The 17,717-nt window shown below is 43.1% G+C and overlaps 1 protein-coding gene across 1 annotated transcript in view; it reads left to right on the top strand.

Annotated features, from left to right (window-relative positions):
- Nucleotides 1-17,717, top strand: part of CELSR1 (cadherin EGF LAG seven-pass G-type receptor 1) — a 169,632-nt gene that overhangs the window by 54,802 nt on the left and 97,113 nt on the right. The window contains exon 2 of the mRNA XM_023918651.2: nt 12,499-13,137. Coding sequence (XP_023774419.2) covers nt 12,499-13,137 — 639 coding nt within the window. The remainder of the gene's footprint in view (nt 1-12,498; nt 13,138-17,717) is intronic.

Here is a 17,717-nt window from a genome sequence, read left to right as displayed (position 1 = left end):
CCATGCTAGTTGAAAAGTGCTATTTCCATGACACCATTAAGGTCATCATATATCCAGCTTTCACCCTGTGCGTCCTCTTCTACACTTGGAAATTCTGCTTGGGTTGAAAGTGAAGGCTTTTCTACAGATGTTAAGATGTCCAGTGAACTGGTGGGAGCATTGGTTTCAATGGGTTGCCTGGAAATGGTGAATTAATTCTCACTGAACTGGAAAAACTTTGTGCTGTCCATGATGCAGGTGTCACAGGGAGTCATCCTGCCCTGTTTTGTGGTGAGCACATGCCTGCTGGGTCTTGCCACGCTCGTGTAGTAAGGCTGTTTGTTGTTGAATACTCTGATCTCACCAAATACAACTTGCCTGGATTGTCTGCAAATTTGGCAGAGCAGGAAGGACAGAACCATTGCCCAGAAGAGAAAGACACAGTCATCCAGCCCTTAGCCAGAAACGTGACTGCTCGGCAGAGCCCAGCCCAGCACAGTCCTGGTGATGCCCTGCTGATGCTGTGCTAAGATCAAGCATATATCGAGAGCACAAATCTTCTCTCTGTTTATCCATTATAGTAAATTCCTTTAAAGAGAATCTTTTCCTTATGGAATTTGTTGGATAGTTTTAATTAGCCCTAGAATGCAAAATTTTGCTCCAGATCTGTGTCTTACAAAGTGTCTGGCAGAAAACCTTATCTGATTCTTAGAGACGTGAATCATGTAGTTATGACTTCATTTCTACATTTCAGTGAATAGGAATCCTTAGATAGGCATTTGAGATTACAGTATCATTTCTGAAGATCAGTGTAGTTTCTGTGTTTCACCAGTGGCTCCGAGTCACTGCATTGCCCACTTTCATCTGTCATAACTTGACCTGCCCTTTCTCTGCGCCGGCTTCCCGAGGTGACGTGCAGCGGTAGGAGTCAAGCTCTTGCATTCTCCACATTTTGTATGGGGGGGTGCTTTTGTCTTTGGGAAAGTTTTGGGGGGAAAATACACACTGCAGGTTCAGTGCTATAGAAACAGGAAGCAAGTGCTTTGTCTCTTTTGATTCTTGTCCAGCATTCTAGTTTTAACGGCAGAGATCCAAGAATAATTTCAGTTGACCATGCAGCCAAACCCACCATGATCTCATTGCCAGTGGCCAGTGATGTGTAGGTGGTTAGTTAATCAAAAGAGGGTTGTTTTTGCATTACATTTTTAGAAGATTGTGTAGGTCGCCTATCAACAGAGAATCTGGACAAAGTACACAGCATTTTCCCTATAAATATTCCCAGTGCATGGTGAGTCTTTCCCAAAATTGTGAAGGTTTGGTAAGGGTGGTTTAGCCTGTTTATTTTGTCTTTGTGTTCTTACTTATTTAATCACATGATGCAGGCAATTTTTTTTTATTTACATTTCTTATTTGCTTACATTTATTTCCTCAAGTTTCTGATTTGCTTACTTGCTTCTTATGCTGCTTAAGTCAGTAGACCTCAGTTAACAGAAAAGACCAGCTAAACTGGTCAGCTGAAAATCTAGTAACAAAAATTAAAATTATTCTCTTTGAAACCAAAAATGAAGGAAAATGTGATATTTTATTGAATATTTTCACTCTGGGGATTTTTAATGGATTTAAGCTATTTGAAAGTCTAAATTTTTCAGGCTGTGGGAAGTGGGTGTCTTTTTGGTCAGATCCCAGCAGATGGACCATAATGAACCCCATCTCTTCTCTTGAATTTGATCTGCTTCTTATTAAAAAATCCTAAATATTAATTGAGCTTGAGAGAGGAAGGGAGAAAAGGTAGAGTTATAGAGGTCTCTGAAACCTTTTCTTTTGGACATGTGTATTGCAGGTGGGACATCCATGCCCTGTCATTGCTCCATCAAAACATTTGAGATCTGAAGCAACCTGAGAGTGTTACCTTGTTTATGTGGGTCCCTCATGTTTGAGTCTGAGTCTCCTGGGGCAGAAGGAGTGGCTGAACCAACTTCTCCTGTGCCCGGTGCATTGCCTGGTGTGTGTGGAACAGCATAATGTAGCCATTATTGCTCACCCTGTTCCAGAGAGATAGCCCTCTGTTTTTAACTTGTATTAATTTGCAAATGCCTTAGGATGACAGAAACCACAGAAAACCAAGAAGAAGTGCCCATGTGCCTAAGAACCCTCTCATTTCCCCAAGCTGGGCCTCCATAGTGCACAGCCAGCAACCTGTTGAGCTACCACAGCTGAATTTTTCTGATGTTTTTTCTGTTTCAGAGAGCTGGGCAAGTCTGCATCACCCCATATATCAGAAACTTTCAGTTGATACATAACTGTTTTGAAAGCTTGTCTGAAAACAGAAATGACATCAGAAAAACATAACTGTTGTCTTTCTTTAGTTGTTCCCTTCTTTTTTTCCACTCAAGATAGCAAAGCTGAACCCCATCCAGCAGGAAGTGTCCCCATGATTTTACTGTGGGTCACAGCAATGAGCAGAGCATATCTCCAGGCAAAAGCAACACAGGAATATGGAGACATTTAGAAAAATAAACCTGATGGGTTTAATTTAGCTGATTCTGTTTTGAAAGGGTATCTTTGAGGTTACTAATATGCAGTATGGGTGCAAACAGTGAGGCAGAGAAGCAATTTCCTTATCAATGCTCCCAGTTTTGAAACTGCCAGGCCCCCACTCCACCTCACCCTTGCCATCCTCAAAACAGGCTTCATCCATTTCTGCTTTGAAACTGCAAAGAGAGAGATTTGAATAGAGCTCTGGCTTGCTTGGGGAAGTTCTTGCTTTAATCAGACAGTGAGTAAAAACGTTGTCAGGGGATGTGTAGCTGTGAGGAGAAGGGAGGATTTTATGGCGACGCGTGGGTTGTCCCCGCAGCAGCACAGCCAGGCACCCCACACAGGGACTGTCCCTTTTGAAGTGGGGTAAGTCAGTAAAAGCATCACGGGGTAAACACGCTGCTCTTATGTCCTCTGCACAAAATGCATCATTTACTTGAAGACCATGGCCTGAATGAAGATTTAATGCTGGAGCATCCCATGACTGCAGTTGTTTGTCCAGTGCTTTAGTGGATTTTTGCCTCCTGTACACCACTGGTTACAGCTGTGGAGGTGGAGGCTCAGGAAAACCCTTTGGCTGTGGGGTGAGTGGACAACAGTTCTCACTGTCCCTGGGCTTCCTACACCCCAGTGCTGGCTGGCATCTCTGCCTGCCCAGCAGGGCCCCACACGAGCCACCGTGGCCACCACTGTGGCCACCACTGTGAGATGAGGCTGCAAGCCATGCTTGAGTCTGCTGGGAAACTATCTTTTGGCTAACAGCATTTAGTTATGCATTTAATTAGAATTAAAATGTGAATGATATTAAACCCCTCTCCCTTTAAAGTTCAGAGAAAATTATTGCAGTAATTAGGCAATAGTTTTGATTATATATGAAACAAGATCAAGCTTTATGGGAGGTGCTGGAGCCCCCAGCAAGTCAGTCTATGAATTTATCTGGTGTAGCGATCTGGAGTGGAGTTTTTCAGCTGAACAGGTCAGATGAGTGCTGTAAGATGCAGTTTCCATGGACATTAGCATTAAATGGAAATCCTTGTCTTCAGTGCAAGTCCGGAACCTGCATTGTGTCTGGCAGCTGGCTGTGGAGAAGCAGCAGGGTGGGCTGTGTACCCCACCAGCAGCTGGCAGGGCTCAGAGCAGGGCAGGTTTTGGGCTGTGCACCCCACCAGGGGCTGGCAGGGTCAGAGCAGGGCAGGTTTTGGGCTGTGCACCCCACCAGGGGCTGGCAGGGTCAGAGCAGGGCAGGTTTTGGGCTGTGTACCCCACCAGGGGCTGGCAGGGCTCAGAGCAGGGCAGGTTTTGGGCTGTGCACCCCACCAGGGGCTGGCAGGGTCAGAGCAGGGCAGGTTTTGGGCTGTGCACCCCACCAGGGGCTGGCAGGGTCAGAGCAGGGCAGGTTTTGGGCTGTGCACCCCACCAGGGGCTGGCAGGGCTCAGAGCAGGGCAGGTTTTGGGCTGTGCACCCCACCAGGGGCTGGCAGGGCTCAGAGCAGGGCAGGTTTTGGGCTGTGCACCCCACCAGGGGCTGGCAGGGCTCAGAGCAGGGCAGGTTTTGGGCTGTGCACCCCACCAGGGGCTGGCAGGCTCAGAGCAGGGCAGGTTTTGGGCTGTGTACCCCACCAGCAGCTGGCAGGGCTCAGAGCAGGGCAGGTTTTGGGCTGTGCACCCCACCAGGGGCTGGCAGGGTCAGAGCAGGGCAGGTTTTGGGCTGTGCACCCCACCAGGGGCTGGCAGGGTCAGAGCAGGGCAGGTTTTGGGCTGTGCACCCCACCAGGGGCTGGCAGGGTCAGAGCAGGGCAGGATGTGCAGGTGGGGAGCCGGCCCCACCGCTGAGCACAGCTGGGCAGGGGAGTCTGGCCAGTCCTTGGTAACAAGGAAAACCAGCTGAGGTACACAGAGGTGTGCAGAGCCCTGAAGGAAAATTGCTTTGCATTTTAGCTAGAAGGAAAATCTCCTCTCTAGTTAAATAGTCTGTAAGGAGCTGGTTGTTAGCATGCTCATGCTATCTTCCCACATATCGTACTTCCCTCTAAGTATCCCAAATCCCTTCTACTTGTGCTTTCTGCTCGGGACACGGACTTGTTTCCTTGTTCAACCTGTTGCTCCTGCATCCCTGTCAGCATCCCCTGCCTGCATCTCATCCCCTACAGAAGCTATAGCCTGTGAGCACCAGGTACCTGAAGAGCAAGAAGTGATTCTGTGGGAGGGTGTTCAAGGAAATTGGTTGTATCTTCAGCCTTGCTGCAGTTAGAACTCAAGAGTGTTTATTCCTGCCAGCATATCTAACTTGCTTTACCTCCTACCCTCCGGAAATGTTCCCCCAGACTAGTGTTATCAACCCAATTAACATTTCAAAATTCCCAGCTTGCAGGTGCTGGTTTCAGAACAACAATCTTCTACAACATTGAGCAATCCAGTTGGCATAAATTTGTTCTTAATTCCCTGTTCAAGATACAGACTGAAATATGCTCTTTTTCTTTTCAGTATTGTGTACAAAGTAAATAATCCTGAACAGCACAGGCTACATTAAAGATAATGATGCCAAAATTGGTTTGTTTTTTTCTCTTAAGCACATTGGGAATTCACACTTTCTTTGTGCACAATTTATCCTCCCACAGTTTGGGTATTTTTATCTGATTTAGCTGGTACAGCTATGGCTGCTGCCAAAGGAACTGTGGAGTGAGAGCCCCAAGTTCCACTGCCCACTTTCCCCTGGTGTCCCAGATATTCATCTTCTTTGCAAAAAGAAATACATTAAGGTTTGACTTGAAATTAAGAGTGCCTGCAGCTTGTGAGCAGAAGAGGTGGCTTTGCCTGGAAGTGTCTGAACACATTTGCTGGGATTTGTTGCTTGCAATGACCCTGACATCATTTCACAAGTGGGGATGTGGCTGATGCTGCCATGGGCAGTGCAGTGACAAGGCACAGCCTGGCATGGCCGTGGCCTGGGTGCAAACCCCGTGGCCTGGGTGGCCTGGACAGACACCTGGGGTGCTCTGAGTTGCCGCAGTGGCAGCAGCAAAGTCCTGGAGGTAATGTGATTAATGCTGGTTTGAGGAGAGCTGGTCACTGGCACAATCACACTCTGGCACTCTGCAAGTGTGGACTATTGCTTGTCTTCCATCAGTCTGCCAGTTAATCCCAGATACTTTCTTTTCCCCTAAAGACATGTCTTACCCAGGACTTTGCCCTTCCTTGCAGCTCAGTCAGGACTGGGTATGCCAAGGTACTTGCATACACCATGTACCTCAGCTGCCTCCTTTTTTACCTCACCCTGTAATCTAAAATACCCCTGTAACACCAGGTAACATGTCTTCATTTTCCCTTTTCCTGTGAGTGCTCCAAGCCTTCTTTCCTCCAAATGATGCTGGGCAGCATTGGCCAATGTTTTCAGAACAGAGCATCTGCTGAGGGGTGACTGCAGCTGCTCATCCTTCCTGGAAGTTGAGAGATGTTGAGGTACAAATTCAGACACCTGATTTTAGGAAAACACCACCTTTATGACTCAGGAAGTGCAGCCCATGTGGCATGTTTCTAGTGTCCACATGCTTGCCCTGCTCATCCCTCATGTTTTGCTTTCTGCTCTTGCCATCCTGATTTTTCAGCCCCGAGCCATTTCCTGGGCAAACTGTTCTTGTGTGGGGCTGCAGGGTTGGGAGTGAAGCTCTGTGTGAGTGCATTGGCAGTGACTCTGGGGATTAGGCTCTAGGCCAAATTTTGGCAGGGAATGAAGCCCACTGAAGTCAGTGGGAATCTTCCTGTTGGTGTAATGGGCTTGGGAGCAGACCTGGACTTTGACATTATTCAGAGCAGTGGTTCCAGCATGAATCTCTGGCATTGTGTAATAGATAGTTATTTTTATATATTGTTTCCAAAGCCCACAGCTTGTGTTGGCAGTCAGTACTCCTAAATGCAGGAGCTGACTAGCAGCTTGAAACAAAGGGGACAAAATCAATAACATAAGCTTCATGTGGCCAAGGACATCTCCATGTAGCTGCATCCAACTTGACGTAATGACAGAATTGCTCATCAGCAGTGTTTCTAATTCCAAGAAACGGGAGGCTTTGACAGAATTCATTAGTGCCTGTCTAAGAAATAGTAGGATATTATACACAATATATTTATGTTTTTACAAAGCAAGTGGTGGAGTGTATTTTTCATGGATGTTATTTTTCTGTTACTGTACCATTTAAGATCACTTTTCTCTAGCACAACAGGCTTTTGCACTTTGAGCTGTTCCTGCTACAGAACAGCCTCTTTAGGGACACAGAGAGGATATTTGCCACTGGACATTGCTCTTGTCTTTTGGAAAGTTACAACCAAAACCATCCCCTGCTTCCTTTTCCCTGAGGAGACGCTCATACACACTTTCTATCCTGAAACACTTCCTCAGTGAGGCTGCTTGCTAAGTGGGAAAACACTGAGATGGGGTATCTGTAAAGTCACAATTATGCCCATTTTCCTTTCTGGTCATTTTTCCCTGGTATTTCAGCAAGGAATCTTACTTAAGTTTTCACCTGCCATTTTCTGTACAGGTTATTTTCTTTCAGGGTATTTTCTTGGCTTTATAAGCTCCTGAACTTTTCTCTAACATAGAAGATATTTTAAGGAGTTTATCTTATGGGTGTTCATTGAGTTCTTATTTCTACTCATGGAAGTGAAGCTTTGTAGTGCCTACAGCAATGGTTTGGAAGGAACAATATTAGCACACTGATATTTTATGTATTTTAAATCTGCTTCCATGGTGGTAGAAGCACAATGAAAGGAAAGGAGTCAGCCTTGCAATGCTGATTCTCTGAAGCAAACCAAAGCTCAGTGCAGGACTGTGCACTCTGTCTCACTTTTATTGACATCTGCTGATTTTTCACTGCTGTTTGCTCAGCAGGAAGTGTGGTTTGGGTGCCAGCCCTGCTCAGACAGCCAAGCATTGCCTGTAGTATTCATTCCTGCAACCTGGTGCTTCTGATGTGCTACTGCCACCCAAGCAGTGGGAGGGACCCTAAAAGCATGGCATCCTCATCAGTAATGCCAGGTTTAGTGCTGGACTGGGTATGTATTAACTCCCATATGTAAAGACATGGCTGGAAGCAATGGGGACGCAGCTTTGATGATTCCAAGGCCTTTTACCGAGCAACGGCTGCTACCCATGGCCATGGTGCTTCTTATGATTTGGGAGGGACAAGAGGTTATTTGAACCTGTGGATTGCTAGGCAAGCATTTTGCATGGCTATTGTAAAGACTGACATCTGCTATTTCCAGATGTGTTATAAAGCAAAATTAGAAAAAAATAGAATAGTTTTAGATTAGTATATCTGTGAAAGAAAGCTGTGATGCTAAAGTATTTGTATAAAGTATGCAGCTTTCAAAATTGGTACTAAGACCTTTGTATGTAATAAGCTGAATGTACGTAAAAAAAGTGTTAATTGTTTTATTTCTTCAAACTTAAAATTTTTTAAGCAACAAAAGAACCTTTCTGGCCAGGTGCTGCCATTGCCAAATATGCATTTCAGTTAAACTTTGCTGTGTTTACATTTCTAGATAATAAAATTCTTTGGTTTATGGACTGCCAGAAGATAGAAAGCTGAGATTAAAGTATCAGATTTGATAAGGTTTGTTGTAAAGTTAATAATGAAACAATACTATTTAGTCAATTTTCTAGTTATTGATGTACTTTAGAGAACATCAAGCTTTCATCAGCTTTTCTTGTCTTCTCTTTACTTTGTAATGCATCAGGACATGTGTTTGTTATTAGACCTTTTCATTAATTTGATGAAGGATGAAGGTGACTTAATTCTACTTTTGCGTCTTCTCTTCAGCAATGACAATGACTCAAAAGACAGCAGTCTTCTTTTTCCACCTTCTAGAGAGCACTTCTGTGGAAATTATACATAGAATAATATTGCCAGAATAAAAATCCAGTGTGCAGGGACCACCTTTGTAATAAACACATTTTTGGTGTTGCAACCAGGCTGTTCAGAATTCCCTTTGTTTTTTCACAGGTCTGTGAGACATTAGGAGTCTTATTTTAATCTTTCCACCTTGTTTTTGATAAACTTGGCTGCAACAACTCTTAAAATAACTTTTTATGATTTCTTAAGGACATTTGTGTTGCTTTTGTTACCTCAGTGTCTCACCATTTCATCATCTGTACCCTCTACTTCAGGGTGCCCGTGTTAAATGCTATTATCCCAATTTTATGGAAGAGAAACTCAAGGACGAAGTGACAAAAGCCATTGGTACAGGGATTTAGGAGCCAAGCCAACAAAAGGACTGCTTGAATCTTTTTTTTTTCCCCTTTGGTCTGTCTTGTGTTTCCCTTTCCTCAGGCTATCCGGGTGGCTTGGGCTGCTAAGATCCAGGCTGTCTGCTCAAATCTCTCTTAGCAGGATGCCTGCACATCCTGTCTGCCAGAATGATCTGAGGGTTTAGAGCTCCTTCAGGAAGGCTCCTGCATCCAGCTGGTTTGCTGAAGCCCCTTCATGATGGCTGTGAGAACTGGTGACAGCTAAGCATGGGGAATGTGTGTGTACTCATCTGTTCCAAGATCTGCTCCAAAGAGTAAAGCGTAGCCAGAATTTTTCCGTGTAGCAACTTGAAGGTTGTTTCACACCACTGACTAAAACCATCTTGCACCTGCCATAACATGATAGGGACTTCTTATAGCTGTATCATAACACCTTTGGAAACTCAGATGGTCTGATCCTTTTTAGCAGATTGGGCAGCTGCATATGGTGGGCATCTCAAACGCTGAAGGCCACCAAGTATTGCCACTCCACAAAATAGTACTTCCTAATGATAATTCTCTGGCATTTTTGGCAGAAATAATTTTAAACATTCATGGAGTATTTCAATTGTAAATCTCAAAACACATACATTACTGGGTATTTAGGGCTTAAGCCATTTCCCAAAAAAAGACAAATTCCACTTTCTTTATTGCGCTTGTTCCCAACCTCAAAGCGAATGTTGTCTGTTGAAAGTAGAATAGATACTAATTTGGTCTCATAAAACCACAGATTGTTTCAACTTTCCTTGAGTTTCTGAATGAATAGATGATCAGATCCTGTGATGCTGCTCTCAGCCTAACTGGTAATATGAAAGAGGCGCTTGTCCAGCCAGCTCTATGGCTGTGCCATTCTTTTGTTGCCTATAGTACACACGCTCTGCTCCTTTTTTACTCTCTTTTTATTTTAATGCTCTGCAACAGGGTTGCACAAAGCTGAGCTGGCTTTTAAAACACAGCTTCATTTTGCAGCTATATGTCTGTGCCCAGTTTTCTTTTGTGCTGCCCATGGAACAAGGAGGCTGTGTGGTATCTGACACCAGGCTTTTCCCAGTGATTTATTAACTGTGTCAGAATAGCTGTTGTGAATGCTGGGAAGCTCTTGCATGTTGTGACAGTTGATATTGATTATGACAGTTTGTAGACTCTACTGCATTGTCAGACAGTGGATCGTATTTTGTCTTCTTACTATACATACCATGGGCTATAGATCATAGTGTTGTCTTAAAAAAGGGACCCATTGTCCAGCATTCTGGCTGGAATGAGAGAATTCCTGTAGCATGTTGTGCAACAAATAGCAAAATAGTTCAGGCACTCTATGGGACAAATAGGCAAATGTCAATTGCTTTAGGAAAAAAAATAGTGAATAGTTGGTTCTGGCCTTTCAGGGGAATGAGCTGTGCAAATGATAAGCATGGGTAAACTAGTCTGAGGATGTCATTTATAAAAATGGTATCCTGTATTGTCTGTTGGCCAGAAATCCACAGACCCTGTAGGAGGAGTTTGCAATGAGGATTTTGGCTACCAAACATTTGTAAAGATTGCTTTGGGTCTTGATGGAATCCAAGACTACACATTTCTGGAATGAATCTGAGGGATAGAAGATAAAGATCTTTGCAAATGTGGGAGAAAATGAAAGCTGGTATGTGAGCTTCTGTAATGGGCACATAGAATCATAGAATTGTTTATTTTGGAAAAGACCTTTAAGATCATCGAGTCCAACATATAGCCCAGCCTTGCCAAGCCCACCGTTTAACCATGTCCCTAAGGGCCACATCTACACATCTTTTAAACACCTCCAGGAATGGTGACTCCACCACTTCCCTGGGCTGCCTGTTCCAATGCTTGAGCACCCTTTTGGTGGAGAAATTCTTCCTCATACTCAATCTGAGCCTCCCCTAGAGCAACCTGGGACCATTTCCTCTTGTCTTGTCACTTGTTACCTGGGAGAAGTCAAACAGATCACTCCAGACAATGACCCCTCCTGACTGATTGGTTTTAGCAGGCAGTAGTTAAAGTAGCATGAAGAAGAAGGGATTTTTCAATTTGTGTAAAAGCTGCTTCAGTGGGGAAAAAGTCAACAGCTGAGCTTTTACAAACAACCAGATAGGAGGAGGGAGTCAAGAGCCATTTTGTTAGTTATGCTGCTGTGATTTACTATATTGCTGCTATAAAACTGGAGGAAAAATCTTCCAACAATACATTTCTTTTTAAAACAAAACCACACTTGAGATGAAGTGGTGACAGTGAGTAGGAAAGAAATCATTCTGATTTTTTCTGTTCTATTTCTCTGTGACCATAATAGGTCATAAAGTTACACTTTGAGATAACAAACCTTAGCAAAATGACATTTAGCAGTCTGTGCTGTTAGAATTTTGGTCTCACACTGATGGATTTAAATGCAGCTCCTGATGCAATTTTACATTGATGTGATTCAAAATCCATTTCTGCATGTACCATGTGGTTTATTTTAAGTCAGGCTTAATAGAAGGTTACTTGTGTAATCATTACCAGTGGGATACTTCAGACCAAGGCTGTGACACTGAGCTGTGGTCTAAGGAAACTGTGCTCAGTTCTTAACCCCCACTCAAACGAATTCATCTCTCTCATGAGATGAGCTCATGCCCATTTAAGGTTGTATGTTTACACTATGACATCTTTCAGAAGGAACATTTCCTATTGGAAGCCACTCTTGATCTCATCTGGGATTTCTAGATGCTGCTCTAATGCTAACCATATTTTCTGTAATGCAATCTGTATTTTAATGAGTCCCTAATGTTAGCAAGGAGACAGATTTAAAGTAAGTGATTTGATTTCAGTGATGATGTAACTTCCCATTCCACACTTGCATTGAAGTTAGATTAAATTTAACACTCACTGTGTGATAATTATTTTCCGTAATGACAGAATAATCTCGAGTTTGTACATTCACAGCACTACTGTAAGCCCCAGGGTGTACTGAAATTTTACAGTGGCATCTCTCAGTCCAGTGTCAGGTATTAGTGCTATATATTTATAATTACGTGTTTTATTGCAGAACAGCCACAGCAGTATCAGAAATGCCTTAAAGAAAGAATAAAATGGAAGAGTTTTTAAATGTCTGCTTTTCACTACAGGCATATTTAAATTTTTTTCTCATATTCATAAAATACTTTGAAGAAGTTACATATGAGAAATGAAGAAGTTCTGGCACTCAGATTTGAAGATGTGCTTCCTTAAATGACTTACATCTGAAGCTCTGGTCACAATTCTCTGTCTGTGCAGAGTTCTGGCTCCTTAAGCCTGAGACCATACCCAAAGAAGATAATTTTGGTACTGTGCTGTGAAAAGCAGCAGCTTCCCAGCACCAATTGTAGACTAGCAGTCACTGTCATGAGAGTCCCCTTCCTCTTGGTTTCCCTTGGCCATCATAGGGCCTTCAGACTGTTTCCATGCTAACTCTTGCTAGTTATTTGTCTGGGATCTTTTGGCCTCTTGGAGATGTCTTGGGTCCTTTGAATTACAATTCTTAAGAAATTTTATTTTGTTTTCGTGAGAAAAGGCAATGGTAATAACTGCAGAAGGTGGGTACATATCCATCTCTCATCCTGGTGCCCTGAACTGTCTGCAAGTCTGTTTCATTTTCAGGAGGCTGTGGGAGCCTCCTTGTTTGCAGGTTGAAGCCTGCTCTCTGACATGTTATTTTTCTCGTTTCCCTTCAGATGGTGTTCACAGTGTCACTGCAGTCTGCACCCTGCGTGTCACCATCATCACGGACGACATGCTCACCAACAGCATCACAGTGCGGCTGGAGAACATGTCCCAGGAGAGGTTCCTTTCTCCCCTCCTGTCCCTGTTTGTGGAGGGGGTGGCAACTGTGCTCTCCACTGCCAAGGACGGCATCTTTGTTTTCAACATCCAGAATGACACGGATGTCAGCTCCAATATCCTGAACGTGACCTTCTCAGCCTTGCTCCCTGGCGGCATTCGCAACAAGTTCTTCCCCTCTGAGGACCTGCAGGAGCAGATCTACCTCAACAGGACGCTGCTGACCACGATTTCAACGCAGAGGGTGCTGCCTTTCGACGACAACATCTGCTTACGTGAGCCCTGTGAGAACTACATGAAGTGTGTCTCTGTCCTGAAGTTTGACAGCTCGGCCCCGTTCATCAGCTCCAACACGGTCCTGTTCCGCCCCATCCACCCCATCAACGGGCTGCGGTGCCGATGCCCCCCGGGCTTCACGGGGGACTACTGTGAGACAGAAATAGACCTGTGCTACTCCAACCCTTGCGGGAGCAATGGGCTCTGTCGAAGCCGAGAGGGGGGCTACACTTGTGAGTGCTACGAGGACTACACCGGTATGTGTTTATCTTATCTTTGACCCATGATTTATATGTTAGACCATCAGCCAGGCCAGCTCTGTGTCAAGCTGAAATTGCTGGCATTCTTAGTCAAAGGGAGAAAAACTCCTGGTGCTGCCTTCTAGTCAGGAGAAGGTTTGTGAGTGTCACTTAGGGCAAGTCCCGTATCTCTGTGCGTGCACGGTGGTAGGAACCATGCCTTGCTCCAGGTCACGCAGGGGGACTGTCAGCTGCTGAAGAGATTTGCACTGTGTGAATTCTGCTCAAAATGCTTTATGCAAACGCATTTCTTCTGTCTGGAATTAAAAAGGTGGGACTCATCCCCTGGTTCATGGGTTTGCATGTAAACCCATTCCGGGCCCCTTTGCATACCAGGGCATAGTGTGGGTGCACAGCCTGGGTAGGAGCTCCTCAGCCCTTTGTCATCAGCCAGCACAGAGCATTAGGATTGTTCTTGTTCCCAAAATGCTGCAATAATACACACTTAAGGGAAAGACTGTAAGTCAACTCTGGTTTGTAAATGCTCAGATGAAACTCCAGAAGTACGTGGCTGACTCCAGGCCTGTCTCCGCAGCCCGCTGAGGAGCGCACTTTGCCTCATCATGGACTTGACAGCTAATAAAGATCAAAGTGCTGCTTTTCACATACTCCTGAGAAGTTACGAAAGAATATTAGGTGAATGTTTTCTGGTGCTTCAGTGAAGTCAGTGGGATTATTTATGTATTTGAAATTGCACACACATTTAAGCATTCTGCACTGACGTGCTGCCAGCTGTAATTTACACTGACAGCTCAGCAATGTCTGCTGTGACCCCCGCAAACAAGGGGTGAAGCTGAGGGGGTTGGCTCCCAACACTGCCTCCCACTGCTGAAGTTATAAAAAATTGAAAACATAAATTATTTAAATTCTGATGTAAAAAAAAAATCTAGTTGATGTGGATTCAGCCCTCCAGGTGTAAGGGTTTTCCTTCACAGTCTCTGGCTTTTGCCTCAGGGCTGTCATCAAAAATGTGACTGTGGAAGAGGCCAGGAATTAGTGAGCAGGCACATGGCAGCAAAGGAACTGGGCTTTGCCCACCATGTAGGACAGGAGATGCTCCCTCAGATTTATGCAGGGCTTGGAGCAGCAGAACCTTTCTGTGAAGATGGGGACAATTTTTTTGCCTGATGGGAGAAACCCTGAACAGAACTGTGAGATGGTTGGGATATTTAATATTTAAGGAGTTACTTTCCTGCCAGGCTTCTCCTGAATGACTTCCACAGTGAAATACATTTAAAAGTCCATTATCAATAAATACACAATACACATAGAACTGGGCATCACAAAAGAGATTTTATGGTCAGTAGATTTCATTAAAAATGCTTGTATATTATTGTACTGTAAGTGGGAGTGCTTAGAAGGAGAAAGATTCATTAACCAAAGGTATGCATAAGAGTGAATACATCCATGTCTTAGTTTTGGAATGACATGCATTCCATCACATTTTTAGAATATCATGCTAGAAATCTTCAGAAAAAAAGGCTAAATATACTTTTTAAATGAAAGATAATAAGTTGATATGAATAATTGATGAACATGTTTAATACTTAATGCTGTAGTCAGAATAAACACAGTACATATTTAGAAGAGAAGCACAATATTATTCATACACAAAGAAAGATTTGATCTGTAAGTCCGTTTTCAGTGCATAGTTGTTGAGTTAAAAATTAACCATCCTGCTGCCAGGATATTAAAGTGGTCAGAAGTCAAGGAGTGAGCGCTGCTTATGGCTTTGCTGTCTTTAGGTTTCAGAGTTAGCTACACTTAAATAAAACACTTTCTTCTTTGGAAGGACGGTTTGATCACATTCAGATTGGCCAAGGAAAAACACTTCCAACCATGATAAAGAGAGTTCTGGAATACCCTATCTCAAAAATTGATACAAACATCGTTCAATATTTCTGTTTCATTACTGGATGAATGCAGTAGAAATTTAGTGTCTGTTCTGTGGTTCATTGAAGTTACTTTGACGCCTTTGGGTTCCACGTCCCAGTTTTGTTCATCAAACCCAAACATCTACCCACATATGGTGGCCATTAGTTAGTTGATTTTCATCCCCTTTACAGAGCAAGGTTGAAAATGTTATCAACAAGTAATTTTTTACCAGAAATATTTAATGAAGATTCATTATTGAATTTTGTGCTAATCTCCTCTAAGTATTGTTATTTTACCTAAGATTTTGATACTTTCTTTAAATATATTCGTATCCATTTTCAAGTTCAGTTTATATCTGTTAATCATAATATTGTGTTTTCAGTTTGGATGTGAATTTATTGTTTACAGCAATCCAGATTTTCTATCTACCTGATAAATAGCATAGGTTGGTTTGAATAGCAGCAGTGTGTGTTGGCTCATGGGATGCAGTTGCCATAAACTGGAATGAGCAGAGAATTGCTAAGTCTGAAGGTTGGAAGATTCTCATATCACTGAAATTTTATCATGGTACTAATTTGGTGCAGTAACATACCAGTATGAGGTATTTACAAATATTTGAATTAATTGTAAAAGATGAAATATGACTGGTAATAGTCTATGAAATGCAGCCTGCTTTGGGAGCTCTTGTGTTTCCATTTCCCAATTAAGAGCCTATATAGAAAGATAATTCTAAGAAAATACTAAGATCTGTCATCTCTCTGGGGGGATAGGCTGCAATTTGATGAGGAATCACGACACAATCATGACCCTGTACTGATCCTATCTGACTGGTCACCTGCTAAAAATACAGTGTTTATTTCCTGTACAAGACAATTATGTCCTATCTTAATAGGATGGAATTTCCCCCCATTTTTCCATCCTGCTTTGAAGGCCTCCATTTGGTTTGATGTAATTGTTAGTCATTTATACATGATGAAAGTTTTTCTGTCTTCAGGAGTCTTCTGTTACAGGCACAAAGGTAAACTGAGCTTCTACAAGGTATTTCTGAAATCTGATTACTGGCTAGGCTGGGGTGACTTGGAATTCACTTCCTGTGATGTAAGGAAGTGAGTAAGGAAGTACATATATTTTTAATCCTTTTTTTTTTTTTTTCAGACTTACAACCTCTTTAACTTCTTTATATACAAATTAATGTAGAGAAGTGAACAATGTACACACTAATAATTGTGCCATTGATGGCAGAGACCTGTGTACATGACCAAAGGTTAAAGAATATAATTTTAGTTAAGCAAACAAATTTATTGAACACATTATAAAAAGCCTGTATAATTTTTCCAGCTTCATTTCATGTATCTTTGAGTGCTGCAGAAGCAGCTGAGATGAGCTTAGCACAGGTGGAATTGTCTGTACTCCCCAGGGGACAATCCCCTGAAGAGCAAATGCATCATGTCATCCACACCGGTTTTGGGGGCATGGGTGCCACAGCATTTCCTGCATGAGCTGTACTTCCAGCCCCATCCTAGTGCCTCCTACAGAGAACACTGTGGCCATAAGTCAGCACCTTTTAGGGTGTGAATTCCCACTGTTCCTGCCCTGCCATGAGTGGGTGCCTCCTCCAGTGCTACTCTTGCTGTCCTCCTGCTCAGCAGCCACCAAGACTGCTCTCCTCTATGGTCAAGTTCCCAAAAAGCAAAGTTTAATTGACACAGAACAAAAGCACTCTAATGGAAAAAAACCTCACCAACTCTTGAAATGAAGAGATTTAATGTTCCCACAGTTCTTCTTAGCATTATCACATTTTCTCTGCCTCCTTAGCTATGCAAGGAGCAGTTTGTAGGGGGAAAAAATCATCAGGGAATTCCCCATATCCTTTGCATCTCTCCTTGGATTTCACTTCAGAGAGAGGAGAAATCTTACGTGGTTATAAATCTTCTAGTAATCAAATACATCAATTAGAGATCTTTAGCGTGTTACATTTTTCCCCTCGTAGAATGTATTTGTGATACCATATTAACATGAGGAATCATGACATGTAATGTGCCTGCTATGAATTCAAACTTTGTGTCATGAGAAGGTAATTATAGCTGGTTTCCCAGCATCCTGCCAGAAGTTCCTAATCATATTGCTTAGTAAGTTCTCAATGTTTGATTCTTGCCAAACATAGAACATAAAAGTAAATGTGAGGATATCTTCTGCTTTATCTTTGCTTATATCCATTCTTCAGATAGTAATTTCTCAGCTCACTCTGATACCAGATTCTCCTATTTCAGGCCAGAGGGATTTATTTCATGGAATTTCAGCTTTCAGGTAGAGAAATCTGGCAGCCACAGTAGTCATAATGAGTGTTTTATCTTGTGCAAGAAGGTCTGAAATTCCACTCTCAGTTGCACTTTGCAGCTTGGTGGGATCACAGGTGTGTAACACCCAAATCCTGTACAGCAAATCTAGCTTTGATTCCTTCCTCACTGCATCTTTAACTCCTTGTTTAGCTTATGAAAGGCTGTGGTTTTGTGACAGCAAGTATGAACAAAGGTTATCCTTACAGGCCTGTGGGGCTTTGACAACACTTTTGAGCAGCTGTGACCAAGTTTTTCTGTAATACAAAACGCCACACAAGAAATTCTGTCATTCACAAACAGTGCCATGAATGTAGGGACATTGTC

Source organism: Cyanistes caeruleus, chromosome 4 (genome assembly GCF_971803275.1).
Source record: "Cyanistes caeruleus chromosome 4, bCyaCae1.hap1.1, whole genome shotgun sequence".
Classification (NCBI taxonomy): Eukaryota; Metazoa; Chordata; class Aves; order Passeriformes; family Paridae; genus Cyanistes; species Cyanistes caeruleus.
The sequence above is the reverse complement of the archived record's forward strand: the minus strand, read 5'-3'. Positions and strand labels throughout refer to the sequence as shown.